Source organism: Festucalex cinctus, chromosome 8 (assembly GCF_051991245.1).
Source record: "Festucalex cinctus isolate MCC-2025b chromosome 8, RoL_Fcin_1.0, whole genome shotgun sequence".
Classification (NCBI taxonomy): domain Eukaryota; kingdom Metazoa; phylum Chordata; class Actinopteri; order Syngnathiformes; family Syngnathidae; genus Festucalex; species Festucalex cinctus.
This window is the reverse complement of record NC_135418.1, coordinates 26206219-26234162: the sequence shown is the minus strand read 5'-3', so window position 1 is coordinate 26234162 and position 27944 is coordinate 26206219. Positions and strand designations below refer to the sequence as shown.

The 27944-nt window shown below is 39.3% G+C and overlaps 3 protein-coding genes across 13 annotated transcripts in view; 2 read left to right on the top strand and 1 right to left on the bottom strand.

Annotated features, from left to right (window-relative positions):
* The window catches only part of LOC144024572 (synaptotagmin-2-like), a 400108-nt gene that overhangs the window by 106603 nt on the left and 265561 nt on the right, over nt 1–27944 (top strand). The window lies entirely within an intron of this gene.
* LOC144023447 (uncharacterized) overlaps nt 1–27944 on the top strand; it is a 250689-nt gene that overhangs the window by 75514 nt on the left and 147231 nt on the right. The gene's annotated exons all lie outside the window — the stretch shown is intronic.
* LOC144023446 (metabotropic glutamate receptor 4-like) overlaps nt 26324–27944 on the bottom strand; it is a 151907-nt gene continuing 150286 nt past the window's right edge. The window contains exon 11 of the mRNA XM_077528915.1: nt 26324–27750. Within this exon, the coding sequence (XP_077385041.1) occupies nt 27701–27750 (50 nt within the window). The 3' untranslated portion in view covers nt 26324–27700. The remainder of the gene's footprint in view (nt 27751–27944) is intronic.

Genomic DNA, 27944 nt, shown 5'->3' with positions numbered 1-27944 from the left:
CTTTGCAGAGGATCAAGAGTATACGCCTGTGAATCTTGCTTTATTGTCGGTCTACATGTGTTGCTGCCATTTGTGTTCCAACATATATTGCTTGAAAAAAAAAAAAAGTAGGTCTATGTTTTCTAAAGTAATCATTTAATTTGTTCAGAAATAAAATATGCCTTCATTTCTGTCATTAATTGTTCCAAAAAAATGCTTTGCTTTGCATGGGCTCAAAGCTAAGTTAGAGAGGAATATTTCTATTTTACAGTTCTATTTCTATTCACACTCGTTCTCATAGGTATACGCTTTTTAAAATGATGAAGATGTAGTTATTTATTGTGGATTACTGTATTTATCACCCCAGGCTACATGAGTGCTACATTCCTCAGGGCTAAGTTCATCCATGGGCCTCCCCTGCATATGGATCGTTGGATAGATGTTAGCCTTACCGTGGTTTATTTGAACGTCCATTACAGCCTGTCCACATTTCATCAAGCGTGTGTGCTTTCGTCCTCATCCTGACTAAGGAGTCAATCCTGATCGTAACAAAAATCTATGTTAGACTGGCTTCTCACTCTGTCAGCTTATGTAAGTAGAAGACTGTTTGGGGGAGCATAATCCACTGCAGGAGTGTGAGCCTCAGAGGACTACTCCAGTTTCTGATGATTGTGTGCTGTATACACAAACTATTTGTGCAGGTACACTTTTGAAAAGGAGCTATAATAAAAACGCTTTCTATAGCATAATAATTCAGACTGTTCAAAATGGTTGGTTTTGCACTTGTCTGCACAATTAACTCATTCACTCCCAGCCATTTTCACAGAAGCAATTCCGTTCGCTCCCGGCTGTTTTACTGGATTTTGACTGATTTTTCAAGGCCCACAGTGTTCTGTTGCTATAAAAGCATGGAACCTACCAAAAGAAAGATTAAAGTCTCTTCTTTCATCAGGAAAAAAAATGTTTCTGTTTCAGTTTTGCAGCAATTAGCATTAGAAGAGAGCTAAGTTTCATCAGTTTTCACAAAACTATTTAAATTTGTAAGTAATTGAGCTTTTTTTCTAGATGGCCCTGGTTGATCTCCTTTGCTCTGCTGCCACCTGCTGGCCGTTTGTGTAATAACTACCATTTCTTCAACTGTTCTTTGCAGTTGAGAGGCTGCATCAAAGCCTCCTGTATGCTCTAGCATAAAAAAAAAACAAAAACAAAAAAAAACGTATAAATACGTCTTTGGGACACTTAGAACATTAAAAAAACGTATTTATACGTTATTGGGAGCAAATGAGTTAGATACATTTTTCCAAGATGGTCTTATTTGGGTGACTCCTGGAATATGCCCAAAATGGCTGCTTCAAAACAATATAGTTGACTTCCTGTTCAATTTCAGCCAAGGGTCTTTGAGGCTTTTTCGTACACGATGATCTGCAGAACTGCCGTTAGGGGCTAATTTGTTCAAACTTTCCAGGGATGGGGGGTATGTCGAATGGATGACATCTCTGAAATAAATACATACAAATCAAGTCCCTCATACCTCAAGGCACTTTTAAATGAACATTAGATGAAAAACTATTCCTTTAGCAGAGTGAGTTTAGCAACGCTGAGGTAATTTATAGCTTGCCATTCAACGGCACAGTCTGTTAATCACCCACATGAAAAATGATTGTTATTAAAAGTACAATAGTCGCAATGGGACTTCTTTGGGACACTTTAAAAAAACGTATTTACATGTCATTGGGAGCAAATGAGTTAATTGACTAAAAAGACGAGAAAACAAAGAAGAAATGATCGTCTTTCATGATTATATCGCTGTGGACGCACAATTATGAAATGAACGTTTACTAATGTGGCTTTTATACACTTTTCTCTTCCTTGCCTTAAAGCTAAAAAAATGTTCATTTCAGGAGTTTGAGGAAATTGTGCCTTGATTTGTGGATGTTGGCCTGCCGTTACTTAAATGCGACGTTAGCATATCATGCCCCAGCTTCAAATAAACAAACTGAGGGGGGTTTGCTTTATTTCCTGAAAAAAAACGAGATGTGTTAAGTGGTGTCGTTTTAATTTTTGTTCCTGTTGACTTGTAGGAACTGGCGAACCAACTGATATGGGGATCTGGTTTTGCTGTTTGTCACAAAAAAAAATTGCTACTTTAACCCCGTATCTCACTGCTGAGGGGCGAACGTTTGTGAAGCTAGCGACTGTTGATTCCTCATCAATGTTCGCTAAACGTTCTCTAAACGATCGCCAGGCGACCTAATGTTTTAATGTTTTTTCTTGTCTTTTCATGTTTTTTTCTTGTGACAAAAAAAGCATTAAAACTCAACTTTGGAGAACTTTTAGTGAACGTTGTGACATTAAACCAACCCTCACGAAAAATCAACATTAGCTAGCTTCGCTAACATTCGCCCCCTGAGTGGGCTAAGGGCTTTATAGTTTCATGCCAGCCGGCTGAGTGACTTGATAGTTTTTATATTCAACGTCTACTAGTTGATGAAGTTTATGTATAATTGTCAACTCATTCTCTGTGCAACTGTCTGCCTTTAGTCTCCAAATGCAAGCTCGGTCTGTCCACCATATGCTTTCCGACAAAGGTACAGTCGCCCCAACTCACTCATCCAATGAGATTCAGATACTTTTATGGCCTTGCTGACAGTCAGAATTTGTAGAACTTCAATATTAATTCATGTAACAGTGCAGTACTTAAAAAAATATGTAGACAGAATGATTGGCAATAATGGTACTTTACATACTCCTCAGGATGTCTAGTTGAATAATAACATCAGGTTTCTTGAGCAGAGTAACTTTCTCTGTGCATTCAAGACATGTCGGGGTGCCCCTGAGCTAAAAAAAAACAAAAAAACAAAAAAACCATTCCATCTCCTGTTTCTTGAAATTGGCTATTCTCATTGCCAACCTTTTCTCTTCACGACAGGTTTTGAAAAACACACGACCGGGACTGGGTGACAGGATATCTTTTCCTTCCACTTGGTGTCACTTCAGAATTACGTTTCGGCGAAAGCGGTGGTAGCACATAATGTACCCCATAAATGATTTAAAAAAAAATAATAATAATGCTTTAACCACTAGGATTGTGCTGCATATATCCTTTTTCTTCTGTTACCCGTGCTAAAAATGAGCCAAATCAAGAAAGGACTTGGCACGCTGCCATTTGCCAGATTTCTTAAACAATGAGCAATAAAAAGAAGAAACAAAACCAACTGGGTTTTACTGCTTTGAACCTCACAAATGTTTCCCTATTATACCCCCAAGTAAGCGTTTTTAATTAGAGAGCACCACATTTCCTCTGTGGATGTTGACGTAAGAATAAACCCCTCCTGTCAATGTATAAAGACCTCACAGCTTTCTGTTGACACAACATTGTTGATCTTTCTCATTGACTGGGTCCTCTGCGCCACTAATTGCCGCTCCTTCTGTCATCATTATAAGCTTATTTACGTTTGCCGCCGACCTCCCGGCCTCAAACAATCGCTCACCGAGAGGCGGGGTGGGGGGGAATCTCCTGGCATACCACTGACGATAATCAACGGCAAAATGTCTGCCCGCTCATCAGTTTGGCTTCGCGTCCCCCCCGCCTGCCCGCTCGATGATGGATGACGCGGCGGTCCGAAGCGTCTGACCCACTTCAACCTGACTCCTGCGCTACCATCAACACGGTCGCCTTTTGACATTTGAGCCAGCGGCGCATAAACAGACGCCAGCGACCTCCATTTTGCCTTAAGACGCTGCGACAGTGTTTCCACTTTGCATCCAACGGACCCTTTTGGATACATGGACGTTCATGTCGACTTGCACGTCTCCTGCGTCGGGGATAAACAGGCGTGTAAATTTATACTAGCTGGCGGTAGCTGACAGTTCGCTTAAAATAAGTAAGGAATGTGAACTCTGCAAAGGTTAATATTTTATCATACAGTGGTTATCTTTGTGCTAGGCACTGTAGTGTAACTAATCAGTTTAGTTGGTTAAACTAGAATATCAAAAGTCTAACTCAGTGGTGTCCAAACTTTGACCCGGGGGCCATTTGTGGCCCGCTATCCATTTTTAAGCGGCCAGTGCCTTATACTAAAAATGACATCTGTTAATACATTTGTTTTATATACTGTAGAGCTCTAAATATGAAAATTAACTTAAAAAATGTCACGTGACAGATTGCTCCTCTTTTGGTTCTGAGTGTAGAGATGGGATTCAGCCTCTGGGGCTGATATTTTCTGGTGGGTAAGAGGGACTTGGTTGCACCAAAATCTTAAAAATAACATTGAAAAAAAAAAATATCCTTGTAGAAAGCTGTTCATGTTGCAGTTTAAAAAAGAGAGAGAGAGAAAAAAAAAAAAGATTTTGGTGTGCTTGATTATTAATTAAAGTTACGAAAATTTTAATTAAAAAAACAACAACATAAAAATGGCTTTTGCATCCAACGATTATTCTGTATGAGGCCCTCAAAAGAAAAAAGTTTGGACAAGCCTGGTCTAACTCACAAAAACTGGTCACATGTTTTCATTTATATATTTTTTTGTATTAAACAAAAAATTGAATTTAAAATCAGAATTCATGGAAATTAATTTTAAATATTTTTGCATTGGTATTTTTTCTGCACAGTACGGTGGTACCAAACCCCCACTTATTTTTTTATTTTTTTTATTTTTTATTATTTATTTTATTTTTGGTACCGCAGACTAGTTTTACATAAATATTTGGATGACTGACCTACAAATTAAAAAAAAAAAAAAAAAAAAAAAATCCAACTAATGTTTGTCTTGGCAAACCGGATAGGAATATTGACATGCCCGTATGCTGCCATCGTGAGACTATAATACTTAGTAGATCAGCAAAGTGTCTGGCCAACACAGGCGACGCGGTCTTCATACTGTATGCCTGCGCTAGGTTTGAGAGTATATAATTAAATTAAGATGGCCGTCACCTGTCAATGAGAACAAAGGGTAGTGGTGCTACATTTGGCTATTGTGATCACTACGAGTTGAAGATTCATTCCAGCGGTATGCGTTCTACTTTTTGCTACTACACATCAAACATTGCGACGCTGAAAGAAATGCCTCAGTAAATCATAATCTGGAATTCAATTCATTTCTGTGAATAATTTTTCCACAACTGTGAGACAGTTAAGTTCCTTAAAATGTTTCCAGTAATATTCTGTATATTTTGCGCTGTCGGATGCTGTGAAATGGTCTTCGTCTCACATTAGTAGATGTGGATGGGGCGTTAGCGGACAGTGACGGGTCGTGGCAAATCGGGATGAGCTGCTCGCGTTATTTTTTTTTAGGAAAACGATGTCATCCGTCACCTTCCACACTTCCAGCGCAGGGAAGTGGAGTTGCCAAAGTGTTAGGAAGTGTGGCGACACGCTCTTTATCAGTGGATTATTTGATGAAAGCTCATCTCCAATAGGCTGACAATTGCTTTCATCAGCTGCAAATATGATCATCCGAACCGGCACATGTACAACGCATCTATCAGCACCAGAAATGAGATGTGTGTGTGTGTGTGTGTGTGTTTACTTGTGTGTGTGCAGCCAGCAGGCGTTAAAATAGTCCTGAAACCGAAACCCTGTAGCAGCAGTGACTCAGATTTCTGCTCAGACAAATTGACGACAAGACTTACAAGAATATACAGTGTTGGGGACATTGAAATCCGCAAATAGCAAAAAGCCGCAAGTATCGATTCACCCCCCAAACGATTTGTAATTGCCTTCAAATGCTACATGATGGCTTTGAAGCATTTATTATTATTATTATTATTTATTATTATTATTATTATTATTATTATTATTATTAAATGAAGTACTTCCTCATCCATAAACTTAGGGCCTTAACCTCAAGATGGCGCCAAAACAATGTTTCTGTATTGTTAGCATAATTGCCCAAGATACTTTTTAAATGTTAGGATAAGCATTTCAGATGATGGCTGGATATTTGGGTGGAAAAAAAACAAACAAACAGCAAATTCAACAAATAACGATCTTACTTGTATTATGTATTATACTGTATGTCTTTATGACACGCCCTCAGAAAGAAGAAAATTATTTCACGCTCCACAACTTTCTGCCGAGACAATAAATCAAATTACATAATTTGTCTATAAAATTGTTGTAAGTACACCTCTGTCTGCAGAGGAGTTTATACTCCCTGAACACTCGGACAATGAGAGTAACGCTGTCACCTACTGTTGTGGATGTGCAATTACACTATTCTAGTACTAAATAAATAAATAAATACATACATACATACATACATACATAAAACATGTTCTCTGCTCCAACCCCATTTGAGAAGAACTGCTTTTTTAATACATAGATTTATTTGTTTATTTTTGAAATGATTCTGGGTTATAAATGAATAGAAACGGCACTTGTACACAATATCATGCAACTGGGTGGACATCACGACCATACATACAAAGAAACATAAAAAAAAAAAAAAAAAAAAGTCTGAGGGACCCAATGACAGTAAGGAATTTGTTCAAATTAACCCCTAACTTGATTCAGGCACCCTCGAGAGGGTCAGATTCCTGCCTGGACTAAATGCAGACAAGACTTCTAGTGTTTATGTTGTGCATTAGAACTTTTTATTTTTTAATTTTTTTAAAACACAAATGGACTTGGTTGGTGCACTAAAGGCCTTATTAGGTGTCTTAAAGCCACTAGATGGCACTGTGTCACTTGTGTGCTGTATGTCATGCTTTCATCAGAGACAGAGAATAATAGCTCAAGATATCTAAAGTGCTGCAGGCATGTGGAACCCCCAGCACCGCCCCTTTGAATTTAAAGAGGCTGGATTACGACGCACATTTAGCAAAAAAAAAAAAAAAAAAAAATCTCTATTGTGTTGACGTAGTTCCTGTGACTGAGAAGTATTGATTGCTTTATGAAATGTACTCACATCACATCGCATGTGGCGTCCTGGCATATATTGATTCATGGACTTAAAGACTTCCATTTCTTAATTGCAGGCACACGACACTGTGTTGTATAAAGGGACAAAATTGGATTGCATCACCAAAGGGAGAGTGTGTTTCTTTTCGGTGCCTTCGTCAAGGAGAAACCACCACAACTGCCTCATTGCGACTGTTGTACTTTTAATAATAATCATTTTTCATGTGGGTGATTAACAGACTGTGCCGTTGAATGGCAAGCTATAAATTACCTCAGCGTTGCTAAACTCACTCTGCTAAAGGAATAGTTTTTCATCTAATGTTCATTTAAAAGTGCCTTGAGGTATGAGGGACTTGATTCGTATGTATTTATTTCAGAGATCTCATCCATTCGACATACCCCGCATCCCTGGAAAGTTTGAATAAATTAACCCGTAACGGCAGTTTTGCAGATCATCGTGTGCATCATGACAGGACGTACGAAAAAGCCTCAAAGACCCTTAGCTGAAATTGAACAGGAAGTCAGCTACATTGTTTTGAAGCAGCCATTTTGGGCATATTCCAGGAGTCACCCAAATAAGACCATCTTGGAAAAATGTATCTAACTCATTTGCTCCCAATAACGTATAAATACGTTTTTTTTAAATGTTCTAAGTGTCCCAAAGACGTATTTATAGTTTTTTTTTTTTTTTTTTTTTTTTTTTTTTATGCTAGAGCATACAGAAGGCTTTGATGCAGCCTCTCAACTGCAAAGAACGGTTGCAGAAATGGTTATTACACAAACGGCCAGTAGGTGGCAGTAGAGCAAAGGAGATCAACCAGGGCCATCTATAAAAAAAAAGCTAAATTACTTCCAATTTTAAATAGATTTGTGAAAACTGATGAAACTTAGCTCTCTTCTATTGCTAATTGCTGCAAAACGGAAACAGATACAAATACACAGACTTTAATCTTTCTTTTGGTAGGTTCCATGCTTTTATAGCAATTGAACACAATAATTTGTGGGCCTTGGAAAATCAGTCAAAATCCAGTAAAACAGCCGGGAGCGAACGGGATTGCTTCTGTGAAAATGGCAGCGAGTGAATGAGCCAATTAGGGTGACTGGATTTTCAAAATTAAAAATCACAATTTTGCTAAAAAATAAAAAAATAAAAAAATCTCACAAGGAAACATTTATCACAAATTTAATTGGTAGTAAACTTGGTGGTGTTTAGTTAATGCTTAGTTAACTTTAGCTAGTGCTAAATGTTATCATTGTTGACAAGTCAATGTACTCACCAACAATTTTTGCCTGCCAGTTACTGGAAGCTGGATGTGCCATTTACTTTGCGCCGTATTGTAATGTTGGAAATATGCCATCAGAAAATCTCATCTTGCTTTGGGTCTGACCGGCAACCACATTAATCGGCTAGTAGGACTACATTTCCCATGATCCTCAGACACGGGTGAAGGAAACGTTCTCGTTTTGGAAAAAACACACCTGTTAGTGATTAGATGCAAATGAGTGACTGTGCAAATAAGTAGAATGAATTTAGCTGTTAACATCCTTTTTAATTGGTTTATCGTGTGAATCGCTATGACAACAGTGTGACTGACAGACGTAGCCCAAACAGACTGGACTTAAAAAAAATAAAAAATAAAAAAAATAAATACAGGACATGGGATGGCCCCTGGATATAATGGGAGTGGTGAAACGGGACACAAGGCTCAAAAACCAGGTACTGTCCCAATAAAACTAAAAAGTCTGATTAGATAAATGGGCTAAACGCTACATTACAAAAGTTTTCTTGCCTATGCCATCTATTATGGGCAGAAAATTGCGTCGCAGTTCGATGATCATTTTGAATCCAAGCACATTTCCGCCGATCTTCTGTCTCACCAACGTGACTTCCCATCCTCCCTCAGGATGACATTCCCGACACCTCCACGTCGTGCCCCCACGCGTTGGCTTACGGCAAAGCCGGTCCGAAAACCCGGCAAACAAAACAAGCGGCATCCGGGCCGTAATTCATCAGCCGATTCCGTGGCGTTATTAATCTCTCTGTCTCAGCCATCATAACTCTTCCTTATAGTAGCCATTTGAGTAGTGCAGTGTTGCCAGGGACAGGAGCGATAACTCTGCTGTAATAATGGACCTCAGTGCAGCCGTCCTGATGGATGAGGTTCCCTCGTTGGAATGTATTCGCGTTAAAAACACTTCTTTAATGAAAATTTTCTTCCCTTGTAAGTCTTGGGTGGGGGCGGAAAAAAAAAGCAAACAAAACACCCCAAGAGACTGAAATCCCCTTACGCTTCCGTTAATCTTCCCCCGGGTATGACTATGCAAAACAATTTGTCCAGAGGCTCTGGGGAAAAAGATTCACATTTGTGGGAGGCAAATCTCAGCCCGGGAGTGCCAGAGGTTAGCCTGACGCGTGCAAGGCGTTTTTATTTCAACAGGATAAATACTTTAAAGTCGTGTTCGTTCCGGGAGGCTGCACTTTCCCCACGCTCGGGTTAACGTTTTAGCATGCTAACATTAGCTGGAGGCCGAGACGAGTTGCGGAACTCCTGCTGTGCCCGGTTAGATTCATTGAACTAATATGGCATCACCAAAGTTTTGCCATCGAGGCCATTTAGAAGTGTTTAGCATTTGGAACAATTATCACTTTCATACAATAATCATTAAAGTCAAAACAGAAATCATTTAGTCACAGTTATTCATGTATAACGGTTTTGCGGCTATTATCTGTGTTGCTCCCTATTTTGCATACAATTAAAACAGTAAAGCCTTTATTGATTTAGGACTATTTAGAACAGTTGTCTCGAACTCTAGTAGGTTATTTCTTTCACAATCGGTCACTTTTCTAATTGATTGTTTCCACTATTGCACTAATAGACACGTTACATAAGAAATCTCATGACAAACCACCAAACAAAAATCACACAATATCCGTAAATTTGCACGTACCGTATTTTCCGCACTATAAGGCGCACCTAAACGCCTTCAATTTTTTCAAAAGCTGACCATGCGCCTTATAATCCAGTGCGCCTTATATATGGATCAATATTGAGCCGCAACAGGTCTCGCTGTCAAGACGCTATCGGTGAACCTGCACGATCGGTGACGCGCATGTGCAGAAGATCCCGCCATCTTGGATCGCTAGCTAATACGAATACTTTACCTCAGATAAAATAATAAAACAGCTGTTTATTCATTTTGGGAGTGAATGGAGTTGTCAGAAAGCTGGTTTGTAATCTATTAATAAAGTTTGACTGACCTATCTGACTGTTTTGTTGACATTCCCTTTAACGCAGCACCATCTAATGGATGCATAACGTAACCCCAGCCTCTACTGTAGCGCCTTATACATGAAAAAAGTTTTAAAATGTCATTCATTGAAGGTGCGCCTTATAATCCGGTGAGCCTTTTATCTGGAAAAAGTTTTCAAATATGTCATCCATTGAAGGTGCGCCTTATAGTGCAGAAAATACGGTAATTGATGTCCTCCAAAAGGAGTCTAATTGCCACACAATGGCGTCAAAGCACTTCTTTTAGCCGAAACTTCTCGAAATCACTTCAACATAGTTACTCGGCACCAAGACGCCACAAGATGGCGGCAAAGCACTCCTTTTAGACTAAATGAAACTTCTTCCATAGTAAACAATGCATTTATATGGTTATTTAGAAGCGTCTCAACTATACAATTAGGATGACTCAATGTGGCCGTTGATTGATGATTTACACACATGTTTTAATGGCCTCATCAAATGAAGCTAGTAGGGCACAAGTTGGCTGGTCAAAAAAAAAATAAAAATAAAATAAAAAATAAAAAAATCACACTCATTAGACTCGAGTTTGATGGTCATTTTAATGTGTCACATTAGCTTCTTTCAAGTCTTTGAAGATGCCATTCAGCGATCTGTTTGGCTACGCTGTGGTTATATCAGGCTTTGCAGATCTACTTCGAGCTTTCCCGCTTGCTCCATCATCCGTGTAAGCAAACCGCTTTTTCCTTCACGAGCTGAAGAGCGGCGACAAAAGCTCGAGGCCATTTCGAACACAAGCTTCGGGGATACATGCGCCGCCCACAACAGAGCACTGTGGCTGCAGTAGTTTTAAAGGCTTGATAGGTTAGCAAAAACGCCGAATATCTGAAGGCTCCGTCCGTTCTCATCTTTTTGCACTAAATGCCATCCGTCTGGCTGTTGCTGATGAGCACACCGATAAGACGGAGAATAATAAGCTAGGTAGACACTTCCCCATCTCGGATGGAGAAAAGGTCAATTGGGAATCTGCCTTAGAAATTAGATGGCCTTTTGTTACTTGACCTGTTGCTACCCATCCAACAGTTGAGTCATGTGAGCGTTGTTTGAGTGGCGCGCTCACGCGGACGCGTTGCGGCGAGGCTCAATGACCCGCGCGGCGTCTCATTTCCTCTTTAAGAGCTCCTTCGCCACAGGAAATAATGCAGAAAGACAGAAGGAGAATTTGCACTTGACAAATATCCTATCTTAGCTACCTACAATGGTCTTTTTTTTTTTTTTCTGCCATTTCCACAAAGCATTAATATCCAATTTGGAACACATTCTATTCATTTGCCAAAGTAGCCAACGTGGACCGATTGGGCAGGAAACTGCAAGTCATTAATTTGTGGACAGAGAATTGTTGGTAAACTAACACCGTTGTACCCTATTAAATTCGACTCTAATGATATCCACGTAGCTATAATGGTCATTGCTGATTTAAAATTCATTTCCAACAAGCAATATGGTTCAGTTTAGCTGGAGATGGCAGCGTTTCCACTAAGACGTCCCTAAATAACCAGCCTATTGTTTGCCTAGACTGGATGCTGTTTGTACAATGCCATCCACTGATTGATTGAAAGATAACGGACCTTCTTATACATGGATGGAATACGAATAAAAGATATTTAAAAAAATAGCGTAAAGAGGATTTGAAGACATTTGGCTTTTTCAGTTTTCCAAACAGTAAAAGTTGTAGAGTAAATTTGACTTTATTTAGAGTCGGACCAAATAGACTCAGTTAGAGTATTATTTACACTCGGAAGAGAATAAAATAAAGAATTGGGGGGGTCAAAAGCCACTAAAGGGTTGAGGAAGAAACTCACGACCTTCAGCTTGAGAGACAGCTGATCTACTCCCTGAGGCACACAGCTCCTGCTTTTTGTTAGTATATCGCTCATGTCAGCTGGAATCTTCGTAGCTCCAACTGACCAAAAACGACATTTTTGGTCTCCTCTTGGATAGGAGCAAACAGTTGGAGGGGCATAGCTCAGGTGATAGTGTGGCAGTCTCCCAAGCTGAAGGTTGAAAGTTTGTTCCTCAACTCTTGAGTGACTTTTATTTTAATTTATTTTATTCAATTCTTTATTTTACTCTCTTCCTAGTGTAAATATTAGCCACTCTAAAACGGTGGTGCCACTCGAAGTAATGGCAAACTTCAGTTCAATAAGGTACTATTTTTTTTTATTATTTTTTTTTATTATTTTTTATTTTATTATTTTTTTTTTTTTTTATGTTTCCATTGTAAAGGGTCATGAAACAGACAATGGGTGATGACCTTTACTTCTGGTACACCCAATACTCTTTGTATACTTAAGACCACCAAATATATATTTATACCACATATGCTGTCGCTTCGATTGCTTAAAAACAATCAGTTAATTGTCTCTCCGATGTTAACATTGAATGGATCTCAACCAATAAATGTTGCCATGTTCCGCATCTTTTGGCTGGTAAAGCTGAAACTACAAATTGGATCAACAAAGCTAGACCTAGTTTGTCTTATCACACAGAGCTGGTTCATATTCTTTAGTCTCTTCGGCACGCAAAACTGAATTAGCATTGTTTACAAAATGCAGGAGATTAGCACCATTGTATGAAAAATGCTATTTATGGCACAAATCCTCTAATTTGAACAGCAGTCGAGGACATAGAATTCCACCAAGCAGGTTATAGTCGGAATATGTGCTCTTTTTTTGTTTTGTTGACATGAATCAACGCATGTCAGACTGACTACCTGCGCACAATGTTTCATCAATATATTATTCACTCACTACATCAAAACCTCACAGGCACATGTAACAAACTAAGTGATTTAACAATAAAAGAGAACAAAAACATAACAACAATTCCTTTATAATGTCATCAACAACCAACCCGACTCATGTTTAGGACTTGCACCTTTTTTTTTTTTTTTTTACTTCCTGAGAGTGATAACTTCCACAGTATGTTTGCGGAAGATTACCACTGAGGTTATTAGCTCTTTTATTTTCTGAGAAGCTCATTTCACGTCTGCTTCTACCTTTCCGTGCTGGCTCTGACCTTGAAAGTAGTCAATAAGGCAATAAGGTAGTTCAGGTTTGGGGTTTAGAGTGGGGCAAAAGGAGTATTTGTGCAATCACATTCAATCAAAACGGTCATTTGTCTTGACAAACTTAATAACAACACAGCACATTTTATTTACAACCTTTGGAAAATGCCTAGAATGTTGATTCTTCACTTACCTAAAGCAATTAACTCATTCTTCGCCATCCGTTTTTAAGGCAGTTTCCCCACATTGGTGTCCACGCTGGCTCAAATCTGAATCAAAGCAAATACACCAAGTCAGGATTTTGCCATGGTTGCTGGTAGGGATGTCACGATCAGGGCAATATCGTGATATTGTGATATTAAAATTGCCACAATATCGTCGTCGTCATGTTCACAATATTTAAAAGGAACACATCTGTTCAAAAACTCAGGTTGATTTCCATTTGTGCAGTTGTAGCACCTTCTAGTGGCTAGTTTATTAGTGCAATTTAATTTCATTAGGGATGTTTTGGCCTTCTATGTTTAAAATTATGCTAATTGTCAGATGAAGGGGAACCTAATTTGCTTGTGAAGCGATCAATGTGTGCTTGCATTTAGCAAGTAAGTGACTCAATATTGTTATTAGAGATTGTAGGTGGTTTATATGCATTGCTGTTATGTACAAAAGCACAATATTGTGCTTTTTTTTTTTAGTATGAGCTGTCTTTTTTTTTTTTTTTTTTTTTTTTTTTTTACAATATTGTGATCTTTTTTTAAATATCGCCAACGCGCCCACAATATCGTGATAATTATCGTATTGTGACCTTCATATCGTGATAATATCGTATCGTGATGTTTGGATATCGTTACATCCCTAGTTGCTGGACTGCGTGAAAGGTCGCGACACAGAATGGAAAAGGGATGGAGATGGTTAAATAACTTAAAATGAAACATAACATTTAATATTTGGTGGCATAGCCCTTACTTACAATAACTACATCAAACTAGCGACCCATTGACGTTACCAGACTGTTGGGTTAAGGTGATTGAGTCGACCAATCTAAGACCTTCCGCCCGGTGAGGTCCTTTGTTGTGTTGGAAGTGTGCTTTGGTTCATTTCATTGTCTTGTTGCAGCTTCTCCTGATTAGTTGTGATGCAGTTTTCTATAACTTGCCAGACAAAATGCTTTTGTTGACTTCCAAATTTGTTATGCTGTGTTATGTACCTCTACCTGTTTTCTGAGCCATGATGGTTGTTAGTTGTTTCCCATTTCCTTAGCACAGGTGATGTCATCGTCAGTCGGCAGCAAATGGCAAAGTTAGTTTTTAAAGGTATTGTTGTTCATGGGAAAAAAATGAAGTTATCACAGTTATAGACAAAATATTGTCTTCTTACTGTTGATATCAAGTATCCCTTTCACACGACAGACCAGAGTAAGTGATTGTCAAGTGTTTACATCTGCACAGATTTATTTATTTATTTTTATTTCAATAATTTTCATAGTCTATAACTGTTTATTTTTTGCAAAGCGTGGAGGCGTGTGACTTGAAAAATGCATCCATCTTAAATCATCATGTAATTTTTGTTGACTTCAATATCCTCCTCCCTCCAAGCCCCGACCTTGGAAGTGCATCAGGCTAAAGAAGTATTTATGTGCCGCTGAAAATATTACCGCAGACTTACGACTGCATTTATCATATATCACGTGTCCCCCGCTGCAAACTCTCGGCGCCCAACCAAAAAAAAGAAGAAAAAAAAAAAGAAAATGGATCACTGTTGTAAGCAGAATTATCATATTCTACCGTGTGCCAGAAGTAACAACATCCATCTCACAGTCAAATAGACAATTTCCGATATTAAAATGAAGTTGGATCCAAAAATCATATATTCTTCTTGCTGCTACCTTCTTGGCTGAATCCACGCAGCCATTAAATCAACAGTGTAGGAAAGTTGCACTTTGTCTCAGTCTCAGCAAGTCAAACTTCCCCCTTCAGTTGGCAGCACATTACTCTTATGATGGGAATGTATTCACTTTTGTTGGAAGCCATTTGGAGTTTGACCAATGTTCAGTTTGTGAAGCATTTGCCACTGAGTGAAGATGTAGGTTGCTAGCTTAGCCTCTCTTGCTAGCTCTTTCGTGTTTATAATTCAATACAGGTGTTTGCTGAATGTTATATTTATTTAATATTTAATTCTGGTACACACATTTATTAGATTATCTGTGACAGACCCCACACATAAAGATAGAAAATCAGGTAATTAACACTTTTGGGTGTATAATTGTGTGTGTGTGGTTTGCAACAGACACAATACGATTCTGTCCCATCATTGAGCTTGAAACAAAGTCCTCCGAGACAGAAATCTCAAGTGGCCGCATGTGATCTCACAAAAATGAATATGAACTGATACTTATTTGGTGTTACTCAAGTGTTTTCGAAGAGGACCAGAGGGTGGGACGTTGTAAAATGGCGATGGCGGCTAAAAATAATTGTTTTGGAAAATACTTTGCCGTTTGGAGAACATACCGGTACTTTTATACAAAAAAAAAAAAAAAAAAACAGACATCAGGAAGTGTTATGTTCTGGGGTTGGATCCCAAAAACACATACACAAATAAGATTTTACCTCTTTATTCGCATACCATCGAGAGTCGTAGAACTAACTTGACTAGACGAGAAACAACGAGAATGTATCAAGAATCACGAGATGCTAAGCTCACTTGGGCCATGGAGTTGCACAGAGGAACAGAGGTAATAATTACACAAAAGCACACACTTCTCAGTCAGGCTTATATAGACAGCGAATCGTTCTAATTGGTTGTGGCTAGACATGTGGGTAACAGGGCTGACATGGAATTGTCTGATTGGCTGTTGACCAGATAAAGAGATGAAAGATTCCTGACATCACATAGCTTCTGATGTCACATAGTGTCTTACCAGTTGAACCCAAACATAACCCTTGCATGACCCTAGTCATGGCAGTAATCATAACCCTTACATGACCCTAGTCACGACAGTAAGCATAACCCTTGCATGACCCTAGTCATGACAGTACCCCCCCTCAAAGGACACCTCCTGGCGGACCCCTAGGTTTAAACATAACACTTACATGACCCTAGTCATGACAGTAAGCATAACCCTTGCATGACCCTAGTCATGACCGGTAGGACATAAAGCATTTAGTTTTCTGAACGATTTTAGGAAAAGATTATTTTTCTGAACAGTATTGAGATTTCCACTCACTTAACGATTTTCTTCAAATCAAGCTTCAGTGCAATGTTCACTATACTAACATATGCTACCCCATACCAGCATAGCTTACTTAGACTTGCTTGAAGTATTACTATTCTGAAAACAACCTCTGTCTGCTGGAATGCCCAGCATGGTGCTGTCTGTCAATTTCCCAAACATGGCAAACTAGACTTGTACCGACACAAAAATGAAATGAAGCTGTGCCAGTTTATACGCCGAGCGCATGTGCGCTGTCTATGAAAATAAAGCCCTACGCGCTATACAAAATAGATGAATAGTGTTTTGAGTTGCCTTTCCCTTCAGCTTTTCAAATAAAATTTCCTCGACATCGAAGGACCGCGGTGTCCTCTCGGCTCATTACCTCGGGCGTGCGTCTTTATCAAGGCCAGCGTGACGATAACTTCCGCGGAAGGGACTCATTACTCATTCTGTTCACCCACCTGCGTTTACAGACGCTGCGTCCATCTGATGAGGGCTTTGAACGCGGGACGACGACAGCGCGCCTTCCTTCCTCCCTCGTTCGCCCTTTGTCCGTCAATGCCTTGAATGCACGGCGTCACCTTTGAGCACTCTCCATTGTGCCAAATGGGGAACACATACGCTGGGTTGTGTAAACACCAACAAGCTTGTTAAATTTATAGACTTTTTTTTTTTTTTTTTTTTTTTTTGGGGGGAGTCATCAACACTTAAACTCTGCAAAGCAATCCCCCCCCACCCCCCCCCCCCCCTCCTCCTCCCCCCCAACCCCGATGTAAAACGGTGTTTGTAATAGGTTTTCCATTCGGTGGAGAACACAGGCCTCGGTCAGCGGAAGCATTTTTCATATCTAAAGGCCACTGCGTGTTTTTTTTTTTTTTTTTTTTTTTTTTTAAATTAGCTTTAAAGTGTTGAGAGGAAGGACAGCTTTTCAGCGCCGTTCTTTTCGAAAAGCCTTGAACACGCTCACAATAGCCTTGGACACCTCCAGTTTGAACTTTAGCTTGATAAATATGATTTCAGCTATTCAGCCACATGAAAAACATACTTTCTTCTTCTTCTTCTGATGAATGCATTTACTCTGAAGTTTTTTTTTGTTTTTTTTCAACGGGTTGGCAGACATTTGAAAGCTGTGTGGAGTTGCTTTTAGAATAAGTAAAGGTTCTGAACATCAGTACATTCAACATGTATAATACTTAGAATACTGGTTGTCTCGAAATACGGGTTGTCAAAAAAAAAAAAAGACCGTTTATTAGTCATATATTTTTTGTTTTGATAATATTTTTCACGCCATTAAATTATCATAAATTGAATATTTAATTTATTTACCTCATTAATTGTTTATAAATGTCAAAAACCTAAATGAAAAAGAAAACATGATAGCTGGACAGTTAAAAGCGTGAGTGTCTTTTTGGGACGCCCTGTACATCTAAAATAAAGTAACACTACTCACAATTTCATGGGGAAATGTAAAATGATCATCAAGTACTTTGGGATCATCAATAGTGGTATTAATATCAGTAATTGTACAACTTTTAGGCTGCACGGTGGATGACTGATTAGCACGTCTGCCTCCCAGTTCTGAGGACTCGGGTTCGAGTCCAGGCTCTGGCCTTCCTGGGTGGAGTTGTTTTTTTTTTTCCAATTTTCAAGAATTGTGAAAATAATGCTGAATGGAAATGTTAGAAATCTGGTAAAACTACCGGTAGTCCTATTATTAATCTCCAAAGTTAATGCTTTAGCATTGACAGCCCTAAAAAATGAATTTCCTTCTGGCCTTGGGCACGAGCCACTTCAGGGACAGTGGTGAATCTATGGCCACTTCAGATGGACGAAAATTAGATTTAAAGGTGTTGCTATATATACTATAATATTGACATAATCAAAGATTGTCACAATTTTCTTCTCAATTCTCTGTTTTTTTTTGTGTGTGTATTTCTTTGCTTTTTATTTTCTTATTCTCCAGAGTCCGCTTTGACTTATTATCTGCTTCAGAGAACCATTAGCAAAAACTAAACATGATTAGTTGGCTCATGTACGCAAAATGATTTCTATTTAATCAGCGCTGTGCTAGTCTTGTATGGGAACTTCATTAATTAATGGTACACTTACTCAATTATGCATTACACTGTACCCGTTCTGTACTATTACTGCACTCTCTGCATTTTATCTACGTTGAAGTAAAGAAAAAACATTTCGCCTTTCATGTAAAATGCTTTTCATGTCAGATGGGACATCATATTGTAATGTAGCATACATATAGCACTAAATGTAGTATTTGTTACAGTAATAATAAGACTTTGAAGCCTCAATGTTTTTTGTTTTTTTTCACATAAAATAAGCCTTTATAAAAGCATGTGAGAAGACAATAAACAGTGACATCTGCGACTTTTAATTTCTTTGTGTAGACGTCACAGTGTTACGACCCTCAGGCTACTACATCGGCCGATATTTGATCTGTTTGTTGATGAGCGTGTGTACGCGGGGCAGGCGCAGCGTGAGAAGGAAGATGCTGGGATTTGTCGTAGCTGGTTAATAATATTCATTTAGCTTGCGTGCGCCTCCCGTCCCAGCGCTGAATTTAAAATGCCGCCTCGGGTAGAAAACCCCCCCCAATGTTATTTATTTATTTATTTATTATTATTATTGTTATTCATCTGCCGTCAACACTTGAAATGATCCTAGACGATGTCACTTTGGTTTACATTTTTCCATGCGCTCCGCTTGGTGGAACATTGCGGGGTTTACATGCTAAAACAGTAAATAAAGTCTATGTCGAAAGGTCAGATGCTTCAACACTGATTTGAAACGACGGTAAATTAGAACAAACTCGTGAACAAAAGTTAGGAAAATATCGTAAAAGCAAATGAAACTGAAAACCAGGCTTCGTACATGATCTTGAATTATAAGTGTGCAGGCAAAATTTATCCATCCATCCACTTTCTTGACCGCTTATTCCTCACAAGGGTCGCGGTGGGTGCTGGAGCCTATCTCAGCTGGCTTTGAGCAGTAGGCGGGGTACACCCTGGACCGGTTGCCAGCCAATCGCAGGGCACACGGAGACGAACAACCATCCACACTCACAAGCACAACTAGGGACAATTCGGAGCGCCCAATTAACCTGCCACGCATGTCTTTGGAATGTGGGAGGAGACCGGAGTACCCGGAGAAGACCCACACAGGCACGGGGAGAAAATGCAAACTTCCAACCAGGAAGGCCGGAGCCTGGACTCGAACCCGAGTCCTCAGAACTGGGAGATGGACGTGCTAACCAGTCATCCACCGTGCCGCTCTTGCGGAAATCATTTGAAATAAATATTTTGTAAAATTAAAAAAACAAAACCTGTAATAAATACATGTGGGACTGAATCGCCTATAAAACAAACATACTCAACCAATTACTCCTCCCTTAGCTTGTCTTCCCTCAAAAGATTCCAAACCAAAAAGTTTTCAAACGATTCTTCTGAATGGACTGAATAGATGCATTGACAAAGTTTGCCAAAGTCCTATTTTTCTTTCAAAGTCAATACTTGAATGTTTTCTCACGTATTAAGATTCACATCGCCGGTTGTTGAGATTTGGATCTGTGGCTTTGCATGCTGGGAATTCCACAATACTTTAAAGCGGCAGACAATCTCAATACTCGGGAGGTATTTGAGGCTCAAACACAAGGACAAAGCTGTCACTGAGGACATTTCAGTATTTACCGGTACTTTTATCTTTTTTACTGTTCATTATATCACTCCAAAATCACAACATTTCTTTGAGGTTATTGATAATATTCAGAATTGGATCGACAGTGTAGAAAACAAAGTTGGTTGAATCGCTCGGTTTTGAGGGCAGAGTCTTGCTTAACTCATTCACTCGCCGCCATTTTCACAGAAGCAATCCCCTTCGCTCCTGGCTGTTTTACTGAATTTTGACTGATTTTGCAAGGCCCACAGAATATTGTGTTCGATTGCTATAAAAGCATGGATCCTACCAAAAGAAAGATTAGAGTCTCTTTTTTTCATCAGGAAAAAAAGTTTATTTGTATTTTTTTCTGTTTTGCAGCAATTAGCATTAGAAGAGAGCTAAGTTTACTAATTTTTCACAAATCTATTCTAAATTGTAAGTAATTGAGCTTTTTTTCTACATGGCCCTGGTTGATCTCCTTTGCTCTGCTACCACCTGCTGGCTGTCTGTGTAATAACTACCATTTCTGCAACCGTTCTTTGCAGTTGAGAGGCTGCATCAAAGCCTTCTGTATGCTTTAGCATAAACAAAAAAACAACAACGTATAAATACGTCTTTGGCACACTTAAAACATAAAAAAAAAACTTATTTACACGTTATTGGGAGCAAATGAGTTAATGTGAACAAGCTCATCTCTACTGCGGGGCCAATGTTGAGCATGGCTTTTGTTACCATGGTAACTTGGGTACAGACACTTGTTGAGCCCTAAATAGTGATTACAAACAGATAGTAGTTGTAGTATTAGTAATAGGAGTGCAGCAGTAGCATTGGTACTTGCAGTTGTAGTGGCAATAGCAGAGGCAGTACTAATAATAGTAGTGGTACAAGATGTGGTAGTTGTCATACTAGCGATAGTCGTAGCAGAAATGTTAGAATTTGTACCATTTGTAGTAGATTCCCGTTTCATTTGTTTCCAGCAATGCTTGTTTTAAAGTGCTTTATAAAAGTTGAGTTGAGTAGTAGCTCTAGTTGAAGTAGTAGTACTTCAATTATTGTGCATATATGTGTATATGGTGCGTGAAGTGGACTCTGACAACTTGACAAGCGTTTCTGCTCAATGTGATCTTATTCATCGTGAGAGCTAGCGGGAGAGAAGCATTCATTATGAAGCTCCCGTTCTTTCAGTAACCACAAATGTGCACTTGGACAAAAATAATAATGCACTTTTACCTGCACTGCCCTCTCGTGTCACCACAATCAGACCAATAAATCACTTTTTTTTTCTCTCTCTCTTTAAAACCTCTTCCAAGGATTGTGTTCACTTCTTTGCCTGCTTGACCCATTTCTGGGGGACAAGAGTCTACTCAAACTAACTTGTTCCAGTAGAGTCTCTGTTGGAGGGCGAGTTCTTGTTGTCCATTTCAATTTGTTGTACTCTTTACCTGCAAAAAAAAAATGCTTTTAGTTTTTAACTAATTTGCTCCCAATAACGTGTAAATACGTTTTTTTCCATGTTCTAAGTGTCCCAAAGACGTATTTATACGTTTTGTTTTGTTTTTATGTTAGAGCATACAGAAGGCTTTGATGCAGCCTCTCAACTGCAAAGAACGGTTGCAGAAATGGTAGTTATTACACAAACGGCCAGCAGGTGGCAGCATAGCAAAGGAGATCAACCAGGGCCATGTAGAAAAAAAGCTCAAAAATAGATTTATGAAAACTGATGAAACTTAGCTCTCTTCTAATGCTAATTGCTAAAAAACGGAAACCGATAGAAACATACTTTTTTTCCTGATGAAAGAAGAGACTTTAATCTTTCTTTTGATAGGTTCCATGCTTTTATAGCAATAGAACACAATATTCTGTGGGCCTTGCAAAATCAGTCAAAATCCAGTAAAACAGCCGGGAGCGAACGGGACTGATTCTGTGAAAATGGCTGGGAGTGAATGAGTTAATATGTGTACTGTTATTTAGTGCTGCTATCATGATAGATACGGGAGTCGGGTCAATGACGGGCACAGTCGGCTCTTGCAGGAAGGTGCATTTTAAACGGAAGTGCAGCAGAAGGACTCACTTAGAAATACATGTCAATAGGAAATGGGACATAGGAAGCGGAGCGAACGCCACATAGTAACCAGGAATGAATGAATGGTTGGAAGTATTTGAGGTGATGCGAGCTCAGAGGAAAATGCAAACGAGCCCTGCTCTACTGTCACACTGCTTGTTAGCATGGCCTACTTTCACCACCGCCACACGTTAGCCATGTGTCTGTCTCGAACCTGCTACTCTTCTCCTCCCTCGGGCTCAATTAGAACATGTTGATATAACCTCTGTCCCATATATATATATATACATACATACATATATATATATATATATATATATATATATATATATATATATATATCACCTGTCACCAAATGTCTATTCGCATTTAGATATGCTCAGTGTCAGGAATGTTCGCTTTAGCGTCGGTTCCTTATTGGCGGTATTTACTTGATGCTGTGAAATAGTTTAATTGCAGAATAGTTATTTCATTACAGTGAGTTGTTGAATCCATTATTTCTCTTTCTGTTACAGTCTTCGTTTCACCAGACTGAATACTTTCTAGAGGCCACTGATGTTTTGATCTCTGTCACTTGGGCATGGCAAAGATTATTTAACCATGGCAAAAAAAGTTTGAGAATATTTCTGTTGCTACTCCAAGTACAATATATGCAGTAAATAAGTGATCAGAATTTTTTTTTTTTTTTTTTTTTTTTTAAACTTGCTGATCGGTGATCATCTGCCTCCAATATATATATATATATATATATATATATATATATATATATATATATATATATATATATATAATGTTAGTTACCGTAACCAGTACATAAAAATATTTTCTAAGTACATTTCCTATGGCTCTGAGAAATGAAAAACTTCAATATTTTGCCATCTCTATGCGTTAAAATTACCGTATTCCTTTTGATTGTGTGCATTTTTCGCACGGAATATTCATGAGCTGCTGTTTCCTAGCAACGGCATCGCTTGTACGCACGACGGCCCTGATCACGTGTGCATCCCTACCACCCAAGACAAAAGCTAAAAGATAGAAAGTGAGTCAGTGAGCATCTTCACTTCTTCCCCTTAAGCTCCATTGCTTGCTTACCACAAAGCCGCGAACCGTTCAGTCATGCGTCGGCCCGCTATACCGCCCCCAGATGCAGCCACTTTTTTTCTTTTTTGTCACGGTGGGAGCCGGCTCTGTTTATGGCCGTACACAAAAAGCGCGGCTGAGAGCTCCTTCAAAGCACCCGCCAGCCACTTATTAATGCAATGCGCCTCTCCATCCCAGGAAATGTTGGTGCTCGGTCCGAGACGGACGCGCCGCCTGTGCCCATTCTGTCACCCGAGGCCACGTGTATCAACTCCAGGTGCATATTGGAAGAGTAGTGAGGGGACACTCTTTGTCATTCTCTCTTTCAGTCTGGCGAGCGCTCGTGGCCCGATGACGGCTTGTCCACGTGCACTGCGGCGATTGAAGTTTAATCACATTAGTAGTCAGGGCTGATTAGGAGACAACTTTTCACTTTTTTTTTTTGCAGACTTTGACATCAATTTGCAACTTTCCCCTCTGGTAAATATTACACCTGACATCACTTGACAGATTGGGTGGACTGTATCATAACAGGACACATCGACATTTATTTAGAGCAGGAATAAACAACGGGCGGCCACATTTGATGTCGCATTTGGTTAGTTTTTCAAAATAAAAATGTTCACGCCAGCTGAGCAGGCTTTAGTTGTAATAAGAGTGTTTGCCACTAGATGGCAGACATTGCTCACCAGCGCCTCCAAGTACAAGTAGTAGTCAGAAAATCAGAGAAGAAGTCTGTCCTGGATTGGAAAATTGTGAGGGTGGAGTTAGCGCTGAGCTAGTGACGTGTAAAACAGAAAAAAGGTGGGGTTAGTGACGTATAAAACCGACCTGCTGAAACACCATTTGAGAGTGCTGTTAAGGGTTAGATACAAACGGCCATAGGCAAGGGAAACATGGGTCATTTATCTCACAGCTTTGGGGACTTAGGCTATGGGAAGGCATATTTATGATCAAAAACTTAAAAAAGTGAACATTTAATTTCAGGGGACCTTTAAAAAAAAAATATATATTTACGAGTCATTATTCCTTTACCTGTGCGACCATCAATTTGACGGCTCTAATGCCCCTGACCAAATCGGGCGCCGCCAGTGTCTATAGTGCCTTAATTTCCTAAACTGTCTCTGTCCCTAGGCACATTTGTGTAATCACTTGGTATACTCTTCACTGGTGCAAGGAGAGGCCAGATGCTCCTGCAAGTCATTGGTTTGCGATGATAAACCATAATTAGTTAGTTGGTGAAATGTCTTTGAAGACGATGGCTCCACTTCAGATGAAAACAATGTCGAGTGTAAGAACTTCATGGATTCAATATGAAATGCACGTCGCCAGCTGTTCCCGCACTTCTCCGTGGTGTCGGCCAGAGCTTCCTCCTGTTGCCTGGCAACCGTGACAGATGCACATCTAAGGAGACACTGATTGTTTTTATGTGGTATTCAAACTAACCCAGTTCCCTTCTGATATGGAATGATGAGGTTGCAAAAATAGGAGCATTTTTTTTTAGCCAACAACTACAGTCCTAGTGGTAGTAGTAGTAGTAATAAGAGAGGTAAGAATAGTAGAAATAGTAGCGGTAAGTACAAGCTGCAAATGATTTTTGCCTGAAGATGCCTACTTTTACTTTTGCTAGAATGATTGACACTCAATACCAGCCAATGATTGCATACTGAGCCTGTAAAACCAGCCAATGAAACGTCAGGCAGACTGTGCGTGGGAAAATAATACAAACTTGAGTCAACAAACTCAGAAATATTCACATTTTTCAAAAAGCTTGGTCAAGAAATGCAAACCTCTTTGAGTCATCTTGAAGTCTCCTTCAGACAATCTGTTTTTTTTGTTTTGTTTTGTTTTTTATTCTGCATTTTATACCATTTGAACTGTATTATTTAACTTTCTCTGGAAAATCGGCCACATTTTTGAGCATACGTAATAGACAGATTGAAGGAGGTGTGACATTAAGCAACCCTGACAAGTCGTCTCACATTGAAGTGTGCGCCAGCTCTTAATTTCAAATAATTTCATGTTTCACTCTGGTGATTTCACTGGCCTTTACATGCTGTAATACCAGCAATTGTGGCCAGGTGCAATTATGAGAGGAGTAGCTCTTTCCCCCACTTTTATCTGAAAGCTGGCAGAATAGGACCAATCAAAACACACACTCGCACGCAAACAACATGGATGGGCTGAAGTTGTTCTCATTTCAAAGAGCCAGCCAGAAACGGACTCATGATTGTTCAGGTTCCATTTTGATGATGAATGATTTGTGTGATTTGAAGCATGTTTTTGCTGTTTTTTTTTCCTTTTTTTTTTTTTACAGTCTGTTTGAACTCCAAGTTTTCTTTTTTTCTTTCTTTCTTTTTTATTTTTATTTTTTATTTGAACTTTAATGGCATGTTTTGGCAAATAGTTTTATGGTAGACTTTTGAGACAAAAAAAAAAGTTAGAGTGGCTTTTAAACCATGTTTTACCAGCTTTTTTTGTTCGCTTGACAATTTTTTTTAATTATTATTTTTAGTTTTTGTTGTTGTTTGCTTGAACTCCAAATTTGATGTTAGATATATACTACAGATAATTATTTTTTAATATAGTCCAAAGCATTTAAGGCATGTTTTCCCACAATCATTTTTTGTTTGAACAACCTTTTTTTTTCTTGAATTTTGAAGCACATTTCCTCCAAAAGCAATTTTCTCCCAAAATGTTTGCTTCTAACCAAAATTGGCCAACTTCCAATTCAATTTCAGGTATGATTTAGCGGGCTTTTCCCGTGTGTCATTTTACAACAGAGGTCCTCCCAATTCCACGTTGGTCTATGAAACTTGGGTCTGGTTCTGATTGGTGAGTGTCTGGGCATGGTGTAACCAACATGAAAACCAAGAGCTGCGTATGGTTAAGAAAAACCAAATAAAACACTGTTGTTTGAACTGTTTTCATTTTGGATTTGAGCCATATTTGTCTTGATTTTTTTTTTCCTGAAGCCCTGAAATTCACCAAACTGCTGCTAACCAAATGTCATGTTTTTGTACATCCTTTTAAGATAGACATATCCACCCATAAGGTTTCGTTTGACCAAATTATATTACACAAATTAAGAAATTAAAAGGAGTAGTTGTGTTTCAAAACATTTTAATAGAAATAAAATTTGGTATAAAAAAAATAAACATGCTTCACACACTTTAGTATTTTTTTTTTTTTTACAAATACATCAGATAAGCCAGGCACTGTATCTTTTTTTTTTTTTAAACACATTTTTTTCTCTTTATATGTTGTGGGAACAGAAAGCAGACATTACCAATCTATTTAATCACATTGAATCGAGTCCTCCGAAACAAACGCTGTGAAGCGAGCGAGGCCTGAAAAAGCGACACACAAATGACGACCCCACCGCCACCGCCACCGCCACCCGCACCACACGCGCGTGATGGCTCCACCCCAAGACACCTGACAGCTTTTATATCTCATGATTCATCTGTTCATTGATAGATAAATGCTTTCTTTAATATATACCGTACATATATCTGAAAGGGGAAAAAAAAAACACAACTTCCTTTTTGCCCTTTATCACCAGAGTGCCCGTGGAGGACACGGAGCCTTTCGTAATGAATTTTCTAAGTATGGTTTCCCATTAGGAATATATGGATATCACCTTCAGGGCGTTCGGCGGGTTGCTCTCAAGGGCATACTTCATCTTAATTCCTTCTCTTAATGGATCTGTACAGCGAGGCGTTTTTACCCTCTGAGGGAAAATGGCTGCTGGCAGTGATGGTGGGGGGGTGGCGGGCAGGCTCGACCCCTTCCGGAAAGATCCGTCTTGCTGAATGAAGCACGTACAAGGAGGGCAAGATGGCAGGGCGATCGCTGCTTGATACGTACATAAAAAATAGTCACTCATGAGACCGTTTTGAATGTACAACCGAGTCAAAACGCATTCCGAATATACAGCAACAACACAACACGTGATGTCAGAACTATCATGCACGACACACTCGGTTCAGTAGAACTCAGCAAATTAACCAAGGGGGAAGTCCGAATGCGGATTTGGCGCATGGTTGACTTCGACTGGAACACACACAGCAGGATCACCCCTACGTTTTTTTTGCCGTTTTGACGTCGATTATTTCACGTCGGAAGATTCCGACGCCAGTTGGCAGACGACACCGACAAGACCCGAGCACATTTTTGGCATTTGAGTTCACCGTCAAGACAATCGCTACTCAGATGAATCAGACGATACGCTTCCATCTTTCAGTCTCCAGGTGGCTTTCATGCAGTATTTTTATTCATTTATTTATTTTTATTTTTTACAACACAAGATGATACCTCACAATTGTTCCGCCCGCGCAAGTGCTTCCCTGCAGTCGCCGTGTTGGGAAGAAACACGCTCGCATGATTTCCATCCGTGTGAAAATGACACTCCTGACAGGCCAATCAGGTGGAAATCCTGAATTTGAACGATGGTGACTTGAACTTGACTTTGAGGCGTCCATTAGATGGCGTGGTTGCTGTAGCTGATGTACGTCTGCTTTGTGGAGAAACCTGGAAAAGAGCAAGGAAACATCAGGATGTTTGTAAATGACCCAGCTATTTATTTATTTATTTATTTATTTTTGACTACAGAATAGTTTTGTTCCATTGTGCTATTGTAATATAGTCACGCTTTTATTTTGACGTAAACAGGAAATGGTGTCACAAATCGATAGGAAATTACGGAGCTAACCCACATACCGCCA